General features: G+C 42.0%; 2 protein-coding genes across 8 annotated transcripts in view; one reads left to right on the forward strand and one right to left on the reverse strand.

The window, feature by feature from the left end:
• LOC133535437 (evC complex member EVC) overlaps positions 1-3,012 on the reverse strand; it is a 40,997-nt gene extending 37,985 nt beyond the window's left edge. For 2 of the 3 annotated variants that reach the window (XM_061875276.1, XM_061875275.1), the window contains exons 1-2: positions 2,775-3,012; positions 2,593-2,700 (exon numbers count right to left, since the gene is read on the reverse strand). In XM_061875276.1, the coding sequence (XP_061731260.1) occupies positions 2,593-2,700; positions 2,775-2,951 (285 nt within the window). In that variant the 5' untranslated portion in view covers positions 2,952-3,012. Of the gene's footprint in view, positions 1-2,592; positions 2,701-2,770 lie in introns of all 3 variants that reach the window. The other variant, XM_061875277.1, reaches the window with a different exon arrangement.
• Positions 3,013-5,316: 2,304 nt separating this feature from the next.
• The window catches only part of LOC133535436 (limbin-like), a 39,519-nt gene continuing 22,382 nt past the window's right edge, over positions 5,317-22,453 (forward strand). For all 5 annotated transcript variants that reach the window (XR_009802220.1, XR_009802221.1, XM_061875273.1 and 2 more), the window contains exons 1-11: positions 5,317-5,896; positions 5,977-6,052; positions 8,375-8,550; positions 8,655-8,711; positions 12,600-12,786; positions 12,871-12,971; positions 13,074-13,139; positions 14,584-14,718; positions 14,870-15,009; positions 19,095-19,419; positions 21,265-21,504. Coding sequence is in view for 3 of the 5 variants with exons in the window: in XM_061875273.1 (XP_061731257.1) it covers positions 5,693-5,896; positions 5,977-6,052; positions 8,375-8,550; positions 8,655-8,711; positions 12,600-12,786; positions 12,871-12,971; positions 13,074-13,139; positions 14,584-14,718; positions 14,870-15,009; positions 19,095-19,419; positions 21,265-21,504 (1,707 nt within the window). In the remaining 2 variants the exon portion in view is untranslated. The remainder of the gene's footprint in view (positions 5,897-5,976; positions 6,053-8,374; positions 8,551-8,654; positions 8,712-12,599; positions 12,787-12,870; positions 12,972-13,073; positions 13,140-14,583; positions 14,719-14,869; positions 15,010-19,094; positions 19,420-21,264; positions 21,505-22,453) is intronic.

Consider the following 22,453-nt stretch of genomic DNA (forward strand, 5'->3'; position numbering starts at 1 on the left):
ATGCAACATAAAAAAGTTGTGAAAAACTGCATTTATCATTCGGTATTTGGTATTCTGCCTTCGGCCATGCGTTCATATTTTATTCGGTTTCGGATTCGGCCACAAATTTTCATTTCGGTGCATCCCTAGTTATAAGCACACACTTAATTGAGATTTACTTGAGCCTTCTGTTTACATTATTGGCATATCTACGCAGACTTTTGCCACAAGGACAATAATTCATTTGTTGTTGGTTTATCCACTTTAATGCCCTTTATTATTTTTTTGAAATGCATGTTTTGTTTGAAGGCCTAATATAAATGAAAAACTTTGTGCTTTTTTTGAAAAGCAAAGGCTACTGGAATATTTAAAAAAATGTCAATATTCAATGAAATATTACTTTATTTGAAAAACATGTCGAAATATTTATTCTAGACTATTTATGCAATATAAAAAAAATTGTGAAAAACTGCATTCATCATTCGGTATTCGGCCTTCGGCCAAGCGTTTAAGTTTTATTCGGCTTCGGCCACAAATTTTCATTTCGGTACATCCCTAGTTTATATAGCGCTTTTTTCTCTAGTGACTCAAAGCGCTTTACATTGTGAAACCCAATATCTACGTGTGGGTGGCACTGGGAGCAGGTGGGTAAAGTGTCTTGCCCAAGGACACAACGGCAGTGACTAGGATGGTGGAGGCGGGAATCGAACCTGCAACCCTCAAGTTGCTGGCACGGCCACTCTACCAACCGAGACGTACCGCCCTCATAATAACGTTATTAAAAAGAATAAGAGACTTATTATTCTCTAAACATTTTATTCTTGCTTAAAAATGCACGGATTTAATTGGATTCAGTGTTAAAAAATATTATACGGCTCTCACGGAAATACATATTAAAATATTTGGCTTTATCAACCAAAAAGGTTCCCGACCCCTGCGCTAGAGGGTGCTAAAAGCGGGCACAAAGACAAAAAAACTGTTTTTAGCCAAGAGCCATAGTAGCATTAAACAGGATATGTGCATGTATGTGGATATATACAAATATATAGATACATATCCTCTTTTTTACTATTTATATTACCAAATTACTGTGTATGCACCTTAGGGGATCTGCTCCAGTGTTGTTGTTCTTTGAACCTGTTCACTGTAATAATGACAATAAAACTCTATTCTATTCTATTCAGTTCCATTGGCAGCAAAACAGGCCCAGAGGATAAAACTACCACCACCATGCTTGACGGTAGGCTTGGTGTTCCTGGGATGAAAGACCTCCTCTTTTCTCCTCCAAACATATTGTGGCCAAACAGCTCCATTTTTGTTTCATCTAGAATATTCGTCTTATCTTTGTCCATGTGATGTCAGCGCCTTATTGCAGTGAATTTTGCCCCAAGTGGAGGAGTTCAAGTACCGAGGAGTCTTGTTCACAAGTGAGGGAAGAGTGGATCGTGAAATGGACAGCTGGATCGGTGCGGCGTCTTCAGTAATGCGGACGATGTATCGATCCGTTGCGGTGGTAAAGGAGCCGAGCCGGAAGGCAAAGCTCTCAATTTACCGGTCGATCTACGTTCCCATCCTCACCTATGGTCATGATCTTTGGGTTATGACCGACAGGACAAGATCACGGGTACACACCCTTCCGACTTTCAGGTACGACTATATAATCTCAATAAAACACTAGTAACACAATAAGCAGATAAGGGATTTTCCAGAATTATCCTAGTAAATGTGTCTAATAACATCTGAATCGCTCTCACTGCCCTCCATCCATCCATCCATTCATCTTCTTCCGCTTATCCGAGGTTGGGTCGCGGGGGCAGCAGCCTAAGCAGGGAAGCCCAGACTTCCCTTTCCCCAGCCACTTCGTCTAGCTCTTCCCGGGGGATCCCGAGGCGTTCCCAGGCCAGCCGGGAGACATAGTCTTCCCAACGTGTCCTGGGTCTTCCCCGTGGCCTCCTACCGGTTGGACGTGCCCTAAACACCTCCCTCGGGAGGCGTTCTGGTGGCATCCTGACCAGATGCCCGAACCACCTCATCTGGCTCCTCTCCATGTGGAGGAGCAGCGGCTTTACTTTGAGTTCCTCCCGGATGACAGAGCTTCTCACCCTATCTCTAAGGGAGAGACCCAAACTCATTTGGGCCGCTTGTACCCGTGATCTTATCCTTTTGATCATTACCCAAAGCTCATGACCATAGGTGAGGATGGGAACGTAGATCGACCGGTAAATTGAGAGATTTGCCTTCCGGCTCAGCTCCTTCTTCACCACAACAGATCGGTACAACGTCCGCATTACTACTCCCACTGCCCTCGTCTTTTTTTTTAAGTCCTTCACTCTAACTTTCCTCATCCACGAATCGTTCATCCTCGCTCAAATTAATGGGAAAATTGAAGCTTTCTCGATCCGAATCGCTCTCAATGTGAGGATGTGAGAAGCTCCACAACCCGTGACGTCACGTTCACATCGACTAATACTTCCGGTACAGGCAAGGCTTTTTTATTAGCGACCAAAAGTTGGGAACTTTATCCTCGATGTTCTCTACTATATCCTTCCGTTTAAATAAATAAAAATCTCATTTCAGTAGGCCTTTAACATTGGGTTAGAACAGTTCAAATACTTTTTCATTCGTAATGGAAGGTTCCTTCCTGCTGTTGCTGCCACGATGGCTGTTCATGTTGTCCACGTCTCCATCCTCGGGCTCCAGGAGCCTCCTGGCATTGAGACCCTGGCGGAGCAAAGTTGAAATCCGTTCAAGCGGTGGAAATTCAACATGGTTCAACTTCAAAGGCGCTTGCCTACTTGTCGCGTCAAAATGAGAGACTTCAGGCAGAAGACGTAGAAAAGGGCGGCAGCTAATATTCCACATAGTCCTCCGCACGCCGTGGCGAGGGTCAGCAGCCCCGAGTTAACCTGCTGGGACTCGGCTAAACTCACCGAAACATCCCGTAAACATTCGCCCGTCTCTGCCTCCGACATGTTTACATCTGAGCATCAAGATTCATTTTCGGGGGAAAGTGATGACGACGGAAGCGGTAACAACGGAAAATTCATTTCAATGTAATGGTTCTAATCTTATATAAATATAATAATGTACAGGTTTAAATCCACATAAATCAGTTCAAAAACATTGAGTAATATATTTGTATTATTTAGACTAACCATGTATGCATTGTATACGTGAAAACGGAATTATTTCATCGGTATTATTTTACTTTGAAAAACGTAACCGGAAGCAGAGTTTAACTTGATTGAAAACATTCCCGTCGCGTTTCCAACTTTTGGGAAGAAAGATAGTTTTGAAAGGGAATGTTAAAATGTGTGTCTATAGCTGACATTTTTATTGTTCGTCTAAAACCACGAAGTGACGACTTTGACCGAACATATCATGCAGTTTGGAGGGCGCGTTTAAACTTTAAGACAAGAATCTTCGCCAAGTGTTTACTCAAACTTTCACCAAAGCGGAAATAACATCGGAATCCATCCGAGCGGCGACAACAATATATTTATTTCAACGTAAAGGTTGTGATGTTGAATAAATATAACAATGTAAAGGTTTAAATCCACATAAATCATTACAAAAACCATTAAATACGATCTTTTTATTATTTGGACTAACCATATATGCATTGTATGCGAGATAAAGGAATTATTTCATCGGTATTATTTTACTTTGAAAAACGTAACCGGAAGCAGAGTTTAACTTGATTGAAAACATTCCCGTCGCGTTTCCAACTTTTGGGAAGAAAGATAGTTTTGAAAGGGAATGTTAAAATGTGTGTCAATAGCTGACATTTTTATTGTTCGTCTAAAACCACGAAGTGACGACTTTGACCGAACATATCATGCAGTTTGGAGGGCGCGTTTAAACTTTAAGACAAGAATCTTCGCCAAGTGTTTACTCAAACTTTCACCAAAGCGGAAATAACATCGGAATCCATCCGAGCGGCGACAACAATATATTTTTTTCAACGTAAAGGTTGTGATGTTGAATAAATATAACAATGTAAAGGTTTAAATCCACATAAATCATTACAAAAATCATTAAATACGATCTTTTTATTATTTGGACTAACAATATATGCATTGTATACGAGATAACGGAATTATTTCATCAGTTTTATTTTATTTTGAAAAACGTAACCGGAAACAGATTTTAACTTGATTGAAAACATTCCCGTCGCTTTTCCAACTTTTGGGAAGAAAGATAGTTTTGAAAGGGAATGTTAAAATGTGTGTCAATAGCTGACATTTTTATTGTTCGTCTAAAACCATGAAGCGACGACTTTGACCGAACATATCATGCAGTTTGGAGGGCGCGTTTAAACTTTAAGACAAGAATCTTCGCCAAGTGTTTACCCAAACTTCCACCAAAGCGGAACTAACATCGGAATCCATCCGAGCGGCGACAACAATATATTTATTTCAATGTAAAGGTTGTGATGTTGAATAAATATAACAATGTAAAGGTTTAAATCCACATAAATCATTAATTACGATCTTTTTATTATTTGGACTAAACATATATGCATTGTATACGTGATAACGGAATTATTTCATCGGTATTATTTTACTTTGAAAAACGTAACCGGAAACAGATTTTAACTTGATTGAAAACATTCCCGTCGCTTTTCCAACTTTTGGGAAGAAAGATAGTTTTGAAACAGAATGTTAAAATGTGTGTCAATATCTGACATTTTTATTGTTCGTCTAAAACCATGAAGCGACGACTTTGACCGAACATATCATGCAGTTTGGAGGGCGCGTTTAAACTTTAAGACAATAATCTTCGCCAAGTGTTTACTCAACTTTCACCAAAGTGGAACTAACATCGGAATCCATCCGAGCGGCGACAACAATATATTTATTTCTACGTAAAGGTTGTGATGTTGAATAAATATAACAATGTAAAGGTTTAAATCCACATAAATCATTACAAAAACCATTAAATACGATCTTTTTATTATTTGGACTAACCATATATGCATTGTATGCGAGATAACGGAATTATTTAATCGGTATGATTTTACTTTGAAAAACGTAACCGGAAGCAGAGTTTAACTTGATTGAAAACATTCCCGTCGCGTTTCCAACTTTTGGGAAGAAAGATAGTTTTGAAAGGGAATGTTAAAATGTGTGTCAATAGCTGACATTTTTATTGTTCGTCTAAAACCATGAAGCGACGACTTTGACCGAACATATCATGCAGTTTGGAGGGCGCGTTTAAACTTTAAGACAAGAATCTTCGCCAAGTGTTTACTCAAACTTTCACCAAAGCGGAAATAACATCGGAATCCATCCGAGCGGCGACAACAATATATTTATTTCAACGGAAAGGTTGTGATGTTTAATAAATATAACATTGTAAAGGTTTAATGCCACATAAATCATTACAAAAATCATTAAATAGGATCTTTTTATAATTTTTGACTAACCATATATGCATTGTATACGTGAAAACGGAATTATTTCATCGGTATTATTTTACTTTGAAAATCGTAACCGGAAACAGATTTTAACTTGATTGAAAACATTCGTCGCTTTTCCAACTTTTGGGAAGAAAGATAGTTTTGAAAAGGAATGTTAAAATGTGTGTCAATAGCTGACATTTTTATTGTTCGTCTAAAACCATGAAACGACGAATGTGTGCTTTTCAAACATCGGCAATGCTGCAAGTTGTTAGGATGTAGCCCAAAAACCAATGTTCCAGGTTTCTTTTGATGGCGGGAAAAGTCACAGCATGCTGCGTTATTTTAATGTCCTGTTTTTGTCCCAACACCCCGTCGACAGGCCGGCGTCCCGGCGGCGTTCGAGACCAGGCACCGGGCGTGGTTTGGGACTTCAGCGCTGGTCCTCGACGTCCACGTAACGGCACATGTCAGTTTACGCGCTGGTCTGCCATCGCTGTGTCCAACAACAAGAGAGTAAGTACCCCATTCATTTTGCTTATTACTGACATCTGTGTTATGAATCTACTGTATATATTTTTTTTCCATTTTACAAGTGTCACACCAACTCCAGCTTCCTTGGAACCAAACACAGAGGAGAGAAGTCTGCAGTGCATCAGCTCCATAGACACCGTATGTACCTGCACTGCATATGCACACCTTTAAGTAATGCACAACATATGGACATCATGTGTAATGTCATGCATATCTGTCTCCAAAACTAGGAATTAAAGGCCTACTGAAATGAGATGTTATTATTTAAACGGGGATAGCAGGTCCATTCTATGTGTAATACTTGATCATTTCGCAATATTGCCATATTTTTGCTGAAAGGATTTAGTAGAGAACATCGACGACAAACTTCACAACTTTTTGTCGCTAATAAAAAAGCCTTGCCTGTACCGGAAGTAGCAGACGATGTGCGCGTGACGTCACGGGTTGTGGAGCTCCTCACATCTGAACGTTGTTTACAAACATGGCCACCGGCAGCGAGAGCGATTCGGACCGAGAAAGCGACGATTTCCCCATTAATTTGAGCGAGGATGAAAGGTTCGTGGATGAGGAAAGTTAGAGTGAGGCACGAAAAGAAAAGGCGACGGCTTCAGATGTAAATATACACGTTTACTAGTAGGGCTGGGTATCATCAGGTACAGCGCGGTACGATAATATCACGATATTTTGCCCTCGATAACGATAAGATCATGATACGATTATGCGATAATCGATGTATTGAAAGAAATTTCATATACGATACATCATGATTTCAGTGTCACTGAAGAAATTCAAAATGTATTGACTGCACTGAATCCACCTCACCAAAATATTTTCTGTCTGTGCAAATTAAAATGATTAAAAAAACAAAATGAATGCAGAAAATATACATTTCAGTGCTACTGAACTTCTATGTAATAATGGACACATCAGTGCTTAACAATTAAAATCAAATTGTTTTATGAAAACTGGCACTTCACTGTATATAAAAAATAAACATTTCAGAGAGCCATGAAAGCCAAATATTTCAAAATGTATTTCGATGAGAGCCATATCATATTTTTTTAACACTGAATACAACTAAATGTGTGCATTTTTAAGTAAGACCAACATTTTTAGAGTATAGTAAGTCTCTTATTCTTTTTAATAACATTGTTATTCTGAAGCTAACCAAAAATAAATAAAATGTCATGTCTGTTGATCATGTTTTTGTTTGGCCATGTGCTGTTCGTCCTTTGGACTCTTTAAGTTCCTGTTTTTTTCCACTCCCTTGTCTGGTTTCCTTGGTTACTCATTTTGTCCACCTGTCTCTGGTGGACAAAATGCCCGCTCACCTGCTTCCCGAGCACTAATCAGAGGCAGTATTTAAGCTCGTCTTTGCCAGTCAGTCGCCCTGTGCTGACTTGTTTCATGCCTTGCCATAGTTTCGTGCTTCATGCCATGCCAAGTAAGTTTTGTTTGATTTATGTTCTTAGTCTGTTTATGCGTTAGCTTTGTTCTTTAGCCCAAGTTGTGCCTCCGCTGTGAGCGATTTTAGTTAAAATATAATCATGTTTTTACCTAAATGCCATGTCCCGAGTAGTCCGTCTGCCTTCCTGGGAGAACGACCCCCCCCATCGTGACATAAAATACTTCTTACCATTAATGCGACTTCTTCAACAGGTGCGGTAGAAAACGGATGGATGGATATAAATGCATGAGAATGTTTTATATTTTGCACGTTATTTTTAGCACTGTGATTACCAGCGAAATTATTCATAATTATCGCGTTAACCAATGTCAGCTAAGATTTGTCTGAGAGCCAGATGCAGTCATCAAAAGAGCCACATCTGGCTCTAGAGCCATAGGTTCCCTACCCCTGTCCTAAATGGTAAAAAAAATTAAAGTATGCAATTTTTGCATCTTGAGCACAGTAAGAAGTGCAGCCTCTCCCACATTTACCTTCAGCGGTAAAAATAAATAAAGCAAATGTGTTAATAATGTACTGAATGACTGCTTCTAAGATACCCACAAAAAGTGTACGATGTCTCGACAATGACCCCAAACACAAGTCAAAAGTGGTAAAGGAAGGACTAAATCAGGCTAGAATGAAGGTTTTAGAATGGCCTTCCCAAAGTGCTGCTCCACACTTTGTAAGAAGATACATGATTAGTTGCCAGCCGCTTTTGAGCCAGGAAACTAAAATACAGTGTCAGCCAAAGGAGCTCGGCATTAAAAGGCATTTATCTGCAATGTGGATGACATAGTTTTCGAGGAAAATAGGCTGAACAATCAGCTTATATCTATACCAAAGCTTTGGGCATAATTCTATGCTCCTAACCGTTATCAGAGAAATCATTTTCTCTTTCAGCATTCCATGTTTCCTTCCTTGAGGTGTGCCACACCCCTTTTGTCCGTATAGTTTATCACTGAACCAAGAAAATTGTGTGCACATGAGACAATGTTTTCCTCCGTCTGACACAGGTACAATGGAATTTTGCAAAGCATATTCTTCTGAAAGGCCTGTATCTTCCGCTGCTCCATCCGGCCCTTGGACACACTCTTTTTACACCTCCTTTGGCCACGTCAGAACCATTTTACACCTTAGAGAGCGGAGAAGCTTATTGACCAGGTTCAATCTCGGCCACACGCTTCCTCAGGTGAGGTTTTGCATTATTTCGGACTGAAGGATTTTCAAACATAAAGTCTGTTATACATTTCCCCAAAAAACTGTCTTGAAGGTACCGCTTGTATGTTTCTGCAGATTCAAAGTTTGACACCTCCATCCACCTTTCGGGTCAAGTTTGACAAATGTGCACAGGTAAGTTACTGTAGCAACAGTTGTTTAAAGGTTCTGTAATATACTTTTTTTTAATCACTTTTAAATAACCCTCAGAGGTTGCACAATAGTGTAATTAAAGCGTCTTGATGCTGGAATTTGGACAGTTGAAAGACATGACAACAAATAGATTTTTTTTTAATCTATTCTAAATATTAAATAAACAAAAATAAAAGTCTGCTTACAGCAGAGCCAATTGGACCTCCACTGTTCCGCCCAAAAAATCAGAAAAATAACCATTCAAAAAGCGCTAACAATACTCCCATTTACAATTGGTGACTTAAATATTAACCAAGTATTATTATAAGTGCTAACGCAGACAAATTATTTATAGCAGGGACGTGATCACTTCTGCGTGTGCCTATGTTTACATCATACAGTGGTCTGCTGTTTCCTCGCTTCCCTGCTCCCTGTATGTTTACTGTAGATCATAAATCATGCATCTCACCTGAAAAGTAGATACCTTAGGACAGGGGTGTCAAACTCAAATACAGAGTGGGCCAAAATTCTAAACTGAACAAAGCCGCGGGCCAAAGTTGAACAACTTAACCTTTTAATAGGGACCCAAACAAGTTTTGGATGGAATATTGAACAAGCAAGGCTTATATAACTTTATACTGACATGCAAAATCGAGGTTTGTTGGTAGCGGGGGTGTATATTGTAGTGTCCCGGAAGAGTTAGTGCTGCAAGGGGTTCTGGGTATTTGTTCTGTTGTGTTGATGTTGTGTTACAGTGCGGATGTTCTCCCGAAATGTGTTTGTCATTCTTGTTTGGTGTGGGTTCTCAGTGTGGTGCATATTTGTAACAGTGTTAAAGTTGTTTATAAGGCCACCCTCAGTGTGACCTGTATGGCTGTTGACCAAGTATGCGATTCATTCACTTGTGTGTGTGTGTAGAATCCGCATATATTACGTGACTGAGCCGGCACGCTGATTGTATGGCGGAAAAGCAGACATGACAACAGGTTGTAGAGGTCGCTAAAAGCAGTACCTTTAAGGCACGCCGCCGATATTGTTGTCCGAGTGGAAATCGGGAGAAATTCTGGAGAATGGTTGCCCTGGTAGATTTTCGGGGGGGCAATCATCGTGAGGGTTGGCAAGTATTAGAATTAGCGGTGAATGCACCGTCGCTGTATAATACCGACGGGCAAGCTCTAATGTTAATTTAATATTGTTTCAAGGGCCAAAATTAATTACATGGCGGGCCAGAGATTGACACCCATGCCTTAGGAGATAATCCAACAAGTTGGGACACTTTGACAGCCATTTCGGTCCAGGAATTGGTGAGAATGACATGAAAAGGGCTTGTTCCCTCCCCCGCCTCAACCCTGTTTCTTGGCGAGGATTATTAGACCTTTTCATCTAAATATATGAATATATGAACATCCTAACAGTTGGCATCCTAATGAGAGCATACCTTGTACAGTAAGTGAGGTTTTATTATGTCTGTTGGCTCTCATAAAGCCTGCAGTGAGCAGAAGTGGCCTAGTGGTTAGAGTGTCCGCCCTGAGATCCGTAGGTCGTGAGTTCAAATCCCGGCCGAGTCATACCAAAGACTATAAAAATGGGACTAATTACCTCCCTGCTTGGCACTCAGCATCAAGGGTTGGAATTGGGGGGTTAAATCACCAAAAAATGATTCCCGAGCGTGGCCACCGCTGCTGCTCACTGTTCCCCTCACCCCCCAGGGGGTGATCAAGGGTGATTGGTCAAATGCAGAGAATAGTTTCGCCACACCTTGTGTGTGTGTGACAATCATTGGTACTTTAACTTAAATTAGTGATGAAAAATAAAGAATGTAAACGTTGTAAAATCCATCCATCCATCCATTTTCTATCGCTTATTCCCTTTGGGGTCGCAGGGGGTGCTGGTGCCTATAATAATTTAAATATTTGGAAATTAATGTGCCACGTATGCTTAAAATGATCAAAATACATAAATAGTAAATGTTATTATAAATATTACTACATTAAGTGTATGCTTACATCATGTGTAAAAATAATCGAGTTGTTTTGGATGTTTTTTAGGGGCTCTATAGGCAGAATTGAACGGCTCCCACAGGTTCCATTGTAAGCAGACTTGTAATAGAATGTATTTAATATTTAGAATGCATTAAAAAAAAAAAATTCATGTCTCATTATTATTGTGAACGATAGGCAAAATTCCCTAAAAAAATGCAGTTCCCCTGTAAGAGTGCTTTTGGTTAGGGATGGACAATTATGGCAAAATAATAATCACAACTATTTTGATTGATATTGTAATCACCCAAAAACTCGAGCTTAAATATTATTTAAAAAAAAAGGTATAAATGAGTAACGAACAAACCACGACAAGACAAATAATAATAATAGCAATAATAATAGCAGTAACAATACATTTTTATCTCCCCAACCCCGCCCAGCTCAAACGGCGCACGGGGTTGGTGGTAGCTGTGAGTATAATGTACATGGGATTCTGGGTATTTGTTCTGTTGTGTTTATGTTGTGTTATAGTGCGGATGTTCTCCTGAAATGTGTTTGTCATTCTTGTTTGGTGTGGTTTCACAGTGTGGCACATATTAGTAAGAGTGTTATGCTGATGACACCCAACTCTACATGCCCCTAAAGCTGACCAACACGCAGGATTGTAGTCAGCTGGAGGCGTGTCTTGATGAAATTAAACAATGGATGTCCGCACCTCCAAGTCCGAGTCCATGGTTCTCGCCCGGAAAAGGGTGGAGTGCCATCTCCGGGTTGGGGAGGAGACCCTGCCCCAAGTGGAGGAGTTCAAGTACCTAGGAGTCTTGTTCACGAGTGAGGGAAGAGTGGATCGTGAGATCGACAGGCGGATCGGTGCGGCGTCTTCAGTAATGCGAACGTTGTATCGATCCGTTGTGGTGAAGAAGGAGCTGAGCCGGAAGCCAAAGCTCTCAATTTACCGGTTGTTCTACGTTCCCATCCTCACCTATGGTCATGATCTTTGGGTCATGACCGAAAGGATAAGATCACGGGTACAAGCGGCCGAAATGAGTTTGGGTCTCTCCCTTAGAGATAGCGTGAGAAGCTCTGCCATCCGAGAGGAACTCAAAGTAAAGCCGCTGCTCCTTCACATGGAGAGGAGCCAGATGAGGTGGCCCGGGCATCTGGTCAGGATGCCACCCGAACGCCTCCCTAGGGAGGTGTTTAGGGCACGTCCAGTCGGCAGGAGGCCACGGGGAAGACCCAGGACACGTTGGGAAGACTATGTCTCCCGGCTGGCCTGGGAACGCCTCGGGATCCCCCGGGAAGAGCTAGACGAAGTGGCTGGGGAGAGGGAAGTCTGGGCTTCCCTGCTTAGGCTGCTGCCCCCGCGACCCGACCTCGGATAAGCGGAAGATGATGGATGGGATGGATGGATAAAGGCTGAATAAGTGTACGTTATATGAGGCATAAATAACCAACTGCTATGTTAACCTAACATATTATGGTAAGAGTCATTCAAATAACTATAACATATAGAACATGCTATATGTTTACCAAACAATCTGTCACTCCTAATCGCTAAATCTTAAGAAATCTTATACGTCTAGTCTCTTATGTGAATGAGCTAAATAATATTTGATATTTTACGGTAATGTGTTAATAATTTCACACATAAGTCGCTCCCGAGTATAAGTCGCACCCCCAGCCAAACTATGAAAAAAACTGTGACTTGTAGTCCGAAAAATACGGTATGTCCTGAAAATCCAAAACTTAAATCGTCCTCAAGGGCGCCTCTAGTGAGCAAACAAGTGAGAGAGAGTTTTCTCACATTTGGTAAACGTTAACAAGCTCATCAATTTAAAAAAAAAAGTTGGCATTGTTTAAATGCCCCAATATGCTTTGCACTCACTATCAGTAATTTGACCTCCAGGTCCTGGCTGACGCTGACCCTCCACAGTTGACGTTCTCCCTTCTGATCCACAATCTGAGTCCAGTGGGTGGCACCAACCTGTCTCAGGTGGCCATTCGGGACTCCATATTTGGAATAGTGCCTCTCAGAACAGACGGCAGAGTTGTGGAAAGAGGATACCAAATGTTTGCCATTGATTCTCTTGCTGGTATGTCAGTTTTTTTTTTAATTAGTCAAATTTGGGATATTTCTGTGTTCAGTAATGTTAAAACAAATCGTTTGAACCTTTTAGCGGGATCCCAAATTATTGTCAATTATACTGCTGAAATAAGGAGCCATGAAAGTGAAGTTCTGAACCTTCCTGCTTTCCTCACCTTCTCTAACTTGTCTCAGGTAGTTTCTATTGTTCCATATCTTTTGTTTGAAGTATTCAAGCTGTCTTTATTTTGCATGTTTAGTAAAAAAAATAGCACCTATTTCTTCCATTTCCTACAGAATGACATCCGCATGTATGGTCCATTGTCTGCTCATCTAACATTGAGGGTCAATTCCACCGATAAGGTAGGTTTTACTGCACAATGTTGTGAATACGGGCTTCACGGTGGCAGAGGGGTTAGTGCGTCTGCCTCACAATACGAAGGTCCTGCAGTCCTGGGTTCAAATCCAGGCTCGAGATCTTTCTGTGGGGAGTTTGCATGTTCTCCCCGTGACTGCGTGGGTTCCCTCCGGGTACTCCGGCTTCCTCCCACTTCCAAAGACATGCACCTGGGGATAGGTTGATTGGCAACACTAAATGGTGTGTGAATGTGAGTGTGAATGTTGTCTGTCTATCTGTGTTGGCCCTGCGATGAGGTGGCGACTTGTCCAGGGTGTACCCCGCCTTCCGCCCGATTGTAGCTGAGATAGGCGCCAGCGCCCCCCGCCACCCCAAAAGGGAATAAGCGGTAGAAAATGGATGGATGTTGTGAATACTGTATATATTCTAGGGCTGCGAATCTTTGGGTGTCCCACGATTCGATTCAATATCGATTCTGGGAGTCACGATTCGATTCAAAATTGATTTTTTTTTTTTTTCAATTCAACACGATTCTCAATTCAAAACGATTTTTTTCCCGATTTAAAAGGATTCTGTATTCATTCAATACATAAAATGTCAGCAGGATCTACCCCAGTCTGCTGACATGCTAGCAGAGTAGTAGATTAAAAAAAAAAAGCTTTTATAATTGTAAAGGACAATGTTTTATCAACTGATTGCAATAATGTACATTTGTTTTGTGAAGTGAAGTGAATTATATTTATATAGCGCTTTTCTCTAGTGACTCAAAACGCTTTACATAGTGAAACCCAATATCTATGTTACATTTAAAGCAGTGTGGGAAGCACTGGGAGCAGGTGGGTAAAGTGTCTTGCTCAAAGGCACAACGGCAGTGACTGGGATGGCGGAAGCGGGAATCGAACCTGCAACCCTCAAGTTGCTGGCACGAGCTATACCGCCCCTTTTAACTATTAAAAGAACCAAAAATATGACTTATTTTATCTTTGTGAAAACATTGGACATAGTGTGTTGTCAAGTTTATGAGATGCGATGCAAGTGACACTATTGTTCTTTTTTTAAATTTTTTATAAATGTCTAATGATAATGTCAATGAGGGATTTTTAATCACTGCTATGCTGAAATTATAACTAATATTGATACTGTTGTTGATAATATTCATTTTTGTTTCACTACTTTAGGTTTGTTCTGTGTGGTGTTTGTGTCACCTCTCAATTGCAGTTCTGAGTGTTGCTGGGTCAGGTTTGGTTTTGGAATGGGATTGCATTGTTATGGTATTGCTGTGTATTGTTTTGTTGGATTGATTAAAAAAAAATCCATTTTATAAAAATGAGAATCAATTCTGAATCGCACAACGTGAGAATCGCAATTCAAATTCGAATCGATTTTTTCCCCACACCCATAATATATTCTAAAATTGCTTGCAATGTTTTTAATAATATTTATTTTTAGAGTCATCCAAATCATGGCGTGCACTTTGCTGGATATGTTGCTGGGTTCCTTGTCACTTTAGTGATACTGTTGCTTGGCTTTCTGGCCGTGAACCTGTTATGTGCCAGAACCAGACTGAGCCTTCTCCAGCAAAAGGTAATACTATGTGTACAATGAACATGATATGAATACAGAAAATAAACTCATATTGTACCAAAAATTGTAATGGTTGATGGTTTACTCCTGTTTTGTTTAATTTTGCTATTTTTTTTACTCACACTATTTTGGATTTTCCCCCTCCTGCCAGAAAAAGCAAGGCTATCCAGATCCCGAGTATGCAGACTGCAACATGAATGAGGCTGCTAAAGACGAGGCAACTTTTGAAGACAAAACTGTAGATATTATGGTGCTGGAAGATCCACAGAACATGAACCAGGCTTTGGAAAAGTAAGCTGCTTCCAATATTTAACCATATCAAAAGACGGATACCATAACTTCCAGGCTAAAGAGCTCACTGGTTTTGAAGGCGCTCCCACAAAATTTTCGAAGAAATACATATTTTTACATGTGTTAGCCGCACTGGACCATAACCCGCAGATATGTACCGCTATAAAATATTTTGTGAATGTTCATTTCAATCAATCAATCAATCAATCAATGTTTATTTATATAGCCCCAAATCACAAATGTCTCAAAGGACTGCACAAATCATTACGACTACAAAATCCTCGGAAGAACCCACAAAAGGGCAAGGAAAACTCACACCCAGTGGGCAGGGAGAATTCACATCCAGTGGGACGCCAGTGACAATGCTGACTATGAGAAACCTTGGAGAGGACCTCAGATGTGGGCAACCCCCCCCTCTAGGGGACCGAAAGCAATGGATGTCGAGCGGGTCTAACATGATACTGTGAAAGTTCAATCCATAGTGGCTCCAAGACAGCAGCGAGAGTTCAGTTCAAGCGGATCCAAGACAGCAGCGAGAGTCCCGTCCACAGGAAACCATCTCAAGCGGAGGCGGATCAGCAGCGTAGAGATGTCCCCAAACGATACACAGGCGAGCGGTCCAGAAAGAAAAGAAGCGGCAGATCAACTGGTCTAAAAAGGAGGTCTATTTAAAGGCTAGAGTATACAGATGAGTTTTAAGGTGAGACTTAAATGCTTCTACTGAGGTAGCATCTCGAACTGTTACCGGGAGGGCATTCCAGAGTACTGGAGCCCGAACTGAAAACGCTCTATAGCCCGCAGACTTTTTTTGGGCTCTAGGAATCACTAATAAGCCGGAGTCTTTTGAACGCAGATTTCTTGCCGGGACGTATGGTACATACCTTCATTGTTTCCAAGGTTGTCCGTAACTCGACAGTAAAACTGCTGATCAAACAAAACAGAAGTCATCATCATGGACCCACTAGCTGTGGAAGCTGGCGCTCCGATCAGCTACACAGACTACAAAATTACACAATCAATCAATCACAAGTGTCTCAAAGGGCTGCACAAGCCACAACAAAATCCTCGGTTCAGATCCCACATCAGGGCAAGGAAAAACTCAACCCAGTAGGATGACAATGACAAACTTTGGAGAGGACCGCAGATGTGGGTGACCCCCCATCTAGGGGAAACCGGTGCAATGGACGTCGAGTGGATCTAGCATAATATTGGGAAAGTCCAGTCCATAGTAGATCTAACATAATAGTGTGAGAGTCTAGTCCAGGGGTCGGGAACCTTTTTGGCTGAGAGAGCCAAAAAGCCAAATATTTTAATATATATTTCCGTAAGAGCCATATAATATTTTTTTTAACACTGAACACAACTAAACAAGTGCATTTTTAAGTAAGACCAACATTTCTAGAGTATAATAGGTCTCTTATTCTTTGTAATAACATTGTTATTCTGAAGCTAACTGTGGAGGGTGGCGTGGCCTGCGGGCCTGCATCGAACTGGGATGTGCCAGAACCGGCTTCGAAATCAGCGGCAGTTGCGTAGAGGGCCCACCTGGGCCTTGTTATCTAATCACCTCTCGCTCTGTTATAAGCGGCAGCCAGGAGGACAGAAGGAGTTGGGGCTGGAAATACAATTGCTGGAAAGCAACTGAGAGACGTATCGAAGAATAAAACAATATTGTAACCCTGAAACAGGCTCTCATGTCGGTGCTTGGTGGTCCGAAGAACTCCCAGGAGGGCAAGCCCCACACTAACCAATAATGAATAAATAACTTCTTACTATTAACGCAACTTCTTGAACAGGTGTGGTAGAAAACGGATGGATTAAAAATGCATGAGAATGTTTTATATTTTTAACATTATTTTTAACACTGTGATTACAAGTGGAATTATTCATTACTTATCGTTTTAAGCAACGTCAGCTCAGATTTATCCGAGAGCCAGATGCAGTCATCAAAAGAGCCACATCTGGCTCTAGAGCCGTAGGTTCCCTACCCCTGGTCTAGTCCATAGTGGATCTAACATAATAGTGAGAGTCCAGTCAATAGTGGGGCCAGCAGGAGACCATCCTGAGTGGAGACAGGTCAGCAGCGCAGAGATGTCCCCAACCGATGCACAGGTGAGCGGTCCACCCCGAGTCCCGACTCTGGACAGCCAGCACTTCATCCGTGGCCACCAGACCTGTGCCCCCCCCCACCACAAGGGAGAGTGGGGCAGAGCAGAAAAGAAAAGAAACGGCAGATCAACTGGTCTAAAAAGGGGGTTTATTTAAAGGCTAGAGTATACAAATGAGTTTTAAGATAGAGATGCTACCTCAGTAGAAGCATTTAAGTTTTAACTGCTACCGGAAGGGCATTCCAGAGTACTGGAGCCCGAATAGAAAACGCTCTATAGCCCGCACACTTTTTTGGGGCTCTGGGAATCACTAATAAGCCGAAGTTCTTTGAACGCAGGTTTCTTGCTGGGACATATGGTACAATACAATCGGCAAGATAGGATGGCCTGTTCCTGTTGTTGCATCAAGGCCATTCGAGGGAGTCAAATCGTAGATTAGGATTTAGTTTTTCCGCGAACAGACATTACAAGGGCTTGTCTGTTCTATTCCATGCCGGCCCTCATATCCAATTTTTCCCTTTCAACCAGCTTTTCCATGATATGATCCATCTTGCGATTCAGTTCAGAAATTGCTCCAGACTGTGATCCCACAGCCCGGCTAAATCCTTCCATTGCGATGAACAGCCTGTGGGCTCCTTGAGTGGCTGCCATCGTTTTACTAATTTGACGATACACCAGAGCAATCAGCAGGTGCCCTGCGATCAAGGTGCCAAATAGGTAGATGTCTTCCACGTCCTCGATGGAAAGGACTGAGAGACACATGATTCTCCATTTATCCCAGGAATCTCTACGCCGCAGCAATGGTTCCATCAGGGCAGCCAGGATCCCCAGGAACCTATTTTCCTCGTTGAAAAGATTTTGTCGATTGAGCCGACAGTCCAGCTGATAATTTCCATGTCTGATGTTTAGATTTGGAGGACGGCGCAAAGAAAGAGATACTTCCGGTTCAAAGCACATTTTCAACCAGTAGCACATGCAGTGAGCAAACTCATCCAAAAGATGGTGCCATAGCAAAAAGAACACACATTTTTTTTTGTGTATGTCGATCGTTGCGTTTGGACCAGATGTTCCTCCGAGGGAATTTAAGCTGCTGGTCAATCGTAAATTCTTTTGATGACACATGAGCTGATTTTAAATGATAACCCAGAACAGAAGAGGTATTTTGCAATTTATTCCAAAGCTTTGGGGAGACCAACCTAAAAAACAACACATTCAATTAGCGTCGCCTAGTTGATCTGCAAAACCCTACGAACGCGCTGTCTTCTTCACTATCTCCCCCGCCCACATCTACCGGAACAAATCCACATATCTGTTGTTCTGCTAAGCCTGGGAAAGGGAGAGATAAGAAGGGAGTATGGCTACTCCTTACATTCCGAAAGCTTCAAGGTTAAAACACGCAGTTCACTAGCGGACAACCAAAAAGATAACAAATAGAAGTGAAGTGAATTACATTTATATTGCGCTTTTCTCTAGTGACTCAAAGCGCTTTACATAGTGAAACCCAATATCTAAGTTACATTTAAACCAGTGCGGGTGGCACTGGGAGCACGTGGGTAAAGTGTTTTGCCCAAGGACACAACGGCAGTGACTAGGATGGCGGAAGCGGGAATCGAACCTGCAACCCTCAAGTTGCTGGCACGGCCACTCTACCAACCGAGCTATGCCGCCCCACTAGCTGTTTTCAAATATTTCTATGATTATATAAAGAAATAGCTCTTGAATATGGATATATGTAGTTTAAAGAAAACTATTTGTTGAATACAAAACGTTATGGCCATTAGCGAAGAAAAAATTACAAGCCGCAGGGTTCAAAGCGTAGGAAAAAAGTAGTGGCTTATTGTCCAGAAAAATGTGGTATTTCCAGTGGTATTTTTAGCTTGTGCTTTTCAGTTATATACTTTAGGAAATGGTGACATTTTAACCGGGATATTTATAAAGTGCCTCATCCAATCTGTATTGTCGTATTGTCCCCGTCAGCATCGAAATGTCCACCCTGCTGCACGCAACCAACAACTTGGAGGCCACGAGGATTCAAATCTACAAGGACGTGCTGTCTATCCTGTTGGGGGGCCTGCGGGCCCACGGCCTGGTCAGCGTCCAGGCCCAGCAGAGACTTCTCAGTGTGCTGCACGGGCAGCTGCTCGGCATGGAGGGTCGGCTGAAGGAGGAGCGAGGGGCCCGCATGGCTGTGCTTGCGGGCCAGTGTAACCTGGAGACCAGGGAGGAGATGGAAGCGGAGCATCGCAGGCAAGCTGCAGAGAAAGCCCAGGCTGAGCTGCTGTGTCATCATGCTGATCAGCAGGTGCTTCAACTATAATATGTAGATATGTCAATAGTCTGATTCATGAAGTTTTGCATGTACTATATACAGTGGGGCAAAAAAGTATTTAGTCAGCCAGCGATTGTGCAAGTTCTCCCACTTAAAATGATGACAGAGGTCTGTAATTTTCATCATAGGTACACTTCAACTCTGACAGACAAAATGTGGGAAAAAAATCCAGGAATTCACAACGTAGGAATTTTAAAGAATTTATTTGTAAATTATGGTGGAAAATAAGTATTTGGTCAACCATTCAAAGCTCTCACTGATGGAAGGAGGTTTTGGCTCAAAATCTCACGATCAATCAATCAATGTTTACTTATATAGCCCTAAATCACTAGTGTCTCAAAGGGCTGCACAAACCACTACGACATCCTCGGTAGGCCCACATAAGGGCAAGGAAAACTCACACCCAGTGGGACGCCGGTGACAATGATGACTATGCGAACCTCGGAGAAGAGGAAAGCAATGGATGTCGAGCGGGTCTAACATGATACTGTGAAAGTTCAATCCATAATGGATCCAACACAGTCGCAAGAGTCCAGTCCAAAGCGGATCCAACACAGCAGCGAGAGTCCCGTTCACAGCGGAGCCAGCAGGAAACCATCCCAAGTGGAGGCGGATCAGCAGCGCAGAGATGTCCCCAGCCGATACACAGGCGAGCAGTACATGGCCACCGGATCGGACCGGACCCCCTCCACAAGGGAGAGTGGGACATAGGAGAAAAAGAAAAGAAACGGCAGATCAACTGGTCGAAAAAGGGAGTCTATTTAAAGGCTAGAGTATACAAAGGAGTTTTAAGGTGAGACTTAAATGCTTCTACTGAGGTGGCATCTCAAACTTTTACCGGGAGGGCATTCCAGAGTACTGGAGCCCGAAATGAAAACGCTCTATAGCCCGCAGACTTTTTTTGGGCTTTGGGAATCACTAATAAGCCGGAGTCCTTTGAACGCAGATTTCTTGCCGGGACATATGGTACGATACATGGCCCCATTCATTCTTTCCTTAACACGGATCAATCGTCCTGTCCCTTTAGCAGAAAAACAGCCCCAAAGCATGATGTTTCCACCCCCATGCTTCACAGTAGGTATGGTGTTCTTGGGATGCAACTCGGTATTCTTCTACTTCCAAACACGACGGGTTGAGTTTATACCAAAAAGTTCTATTTTGGTTTCATCTGACCTCATGACATTCTCCCAATCCTCTCCTGTATCATCCATGTATCCATTTTGGTATCAACTCAACTCGTCGTGTTTGGAGGAAGAAGAATACTGAGTTGCAAGTTCCAAGAACACCATACCTACTGTGAAGCATGGGGGTGGAAACATCATGCCTTGGGGCTGTTTTTCTGCTAAGGGGACAGGACGATTGATCCATGTTATGGAAAGAATGAATGGGGCCATGTATCGAGAGATTTTGAGCCAAAACCTCCTTCCATCAGTGAGAGCTTTGAATGGTTGACCAAATACTTATTTTCCACCATAATTTACAAATAAATTCTTTAAAATTCCTGGATTTTTTTGTTCACATTCTGTCTCTCACAGTTGAAGTGTACCTATGATGAAAATTACAGACTTGTCATCATTTTAAGTGGGAGAACTTGCACAATCGGTGGCTTACTAAATACTTTTTTGCCCCACTGTATGTGAAGTATTGCAACTCATTCATGGACTATTTGATACATGACTATAAAGTGTGAGGTCACGTAATACTTTAACAAGCCTAGGTTCTTAATTTGTTAAAATATTGCAATAGTGCTTTTTGGGCTGCTGACTTGTGGTTTTGCACAGCATCAGCAGTTAAAGAATCCCACGTTGACTCCCTTAGGAGCTCCTCCAGTGTAGTGTCCTGCTGGAGAAACTGCACAAGCTGAACCAGGCTCACCTGCAGCGCATCCTGTTAGTTCGCCACGAAGAAGCCTCCGCCAAGGTCCAGAGGCAGATCATCGAATGGCGTCGCGTGGAGCTTCATAAGATCTTCTCTGAGGAGCTGGAGGAGGCCACGAAGATGGGCGAGTTGGAAACGGACACAGTCAAAAGTCTTCAGCGCAGTTACTTCCAGTGTCAGGTGAGGAACCGATGAAGTCAGTCACCTGCACAAAAACCAGTGAACTTGTCACGTAGTGTAAATCAGTGTTGTTCAACCTTTTTTGAGCCAAGGCACATTTTTTGCATTGAAAAAATCCGCAGGCAGCAGAAATCATTAGAAAACAAACTCATTTGACATTAAAAAGTCATTGTCGCAATTGTTGAAAGCGGCATAGCTCGGTTGGTAGAGCGGCCGTGCCAGCAACTTGAGGGCTGCAGGTTCGATTCCTGCTTCCGTCATCCTAGTCACTGCCGTTGTGTCCTTGAGCAAGACACTTTACCCACCTGCTCCCAGTGCCACCCACACTGGTTTAAATGTAACTTAGATATTGGGTTTCACTATGCAAATCGCTTTGAGTCACTAGAGAAAAGCGCTATATAAAATATAATTCACAATTCACATTTTAAAGCATAACAAAGCATGCATTATGATAGCTCTTGTCTCAAAGTAGGTGTACTGTCACCTCCTGTCACATCACCCCCTGATTTATTTGGACTTTTTTGCTGTTTTCCTGTGTAGTGTTTTAGTTCTCGTCTTGCGTTCCTATTTTGGTGGCTTTTCCTCTTGTTTTGGTATTTTCCCGTAGCAGTTTCATGTCTTTCTTTGAGCAATATTTCTACTTTGTTTTAGCCAACAAAAATATTTCAGTTGTTTTTATCCTTCTTTGTGGGACATTGTTGATTGCCATGTCACGTTCGGATGTACTTTGTGGACGCCATCTTTGCTCCACAGTAAGTCTTTGCTGTCGTCCAGCATTCTGTTTTTGTTTACTTTGTAGCCCTTTCAATTTTAGTTTCGTTCTGCATACCCTTACCTAAGCTTCATTGCCTTTTCTTAGGGGCACTCACCTTTTGTTTAAACATTAGACACCTTTTTACCTTAACGCTGCCTCCCGCTGTTCCCGACATCTACAAAGTAATTAGCTAGC

Source organism: Nerophis ophidion, linkage group LG16 (assembly GCF_033978795.1).
Source record: "Nerophis ophidion isolate RoL-2023_Sa linkage group LG16, RoL_Noph_v1.0, whole genome shotgun sequence".
Taxonomy (NCBI): Eukaryota; Metazoa; Chordata; class Actinopteri; order Syngnathiformes; family Syngnathidae; genus Nerophis; species Nerophis ophidion.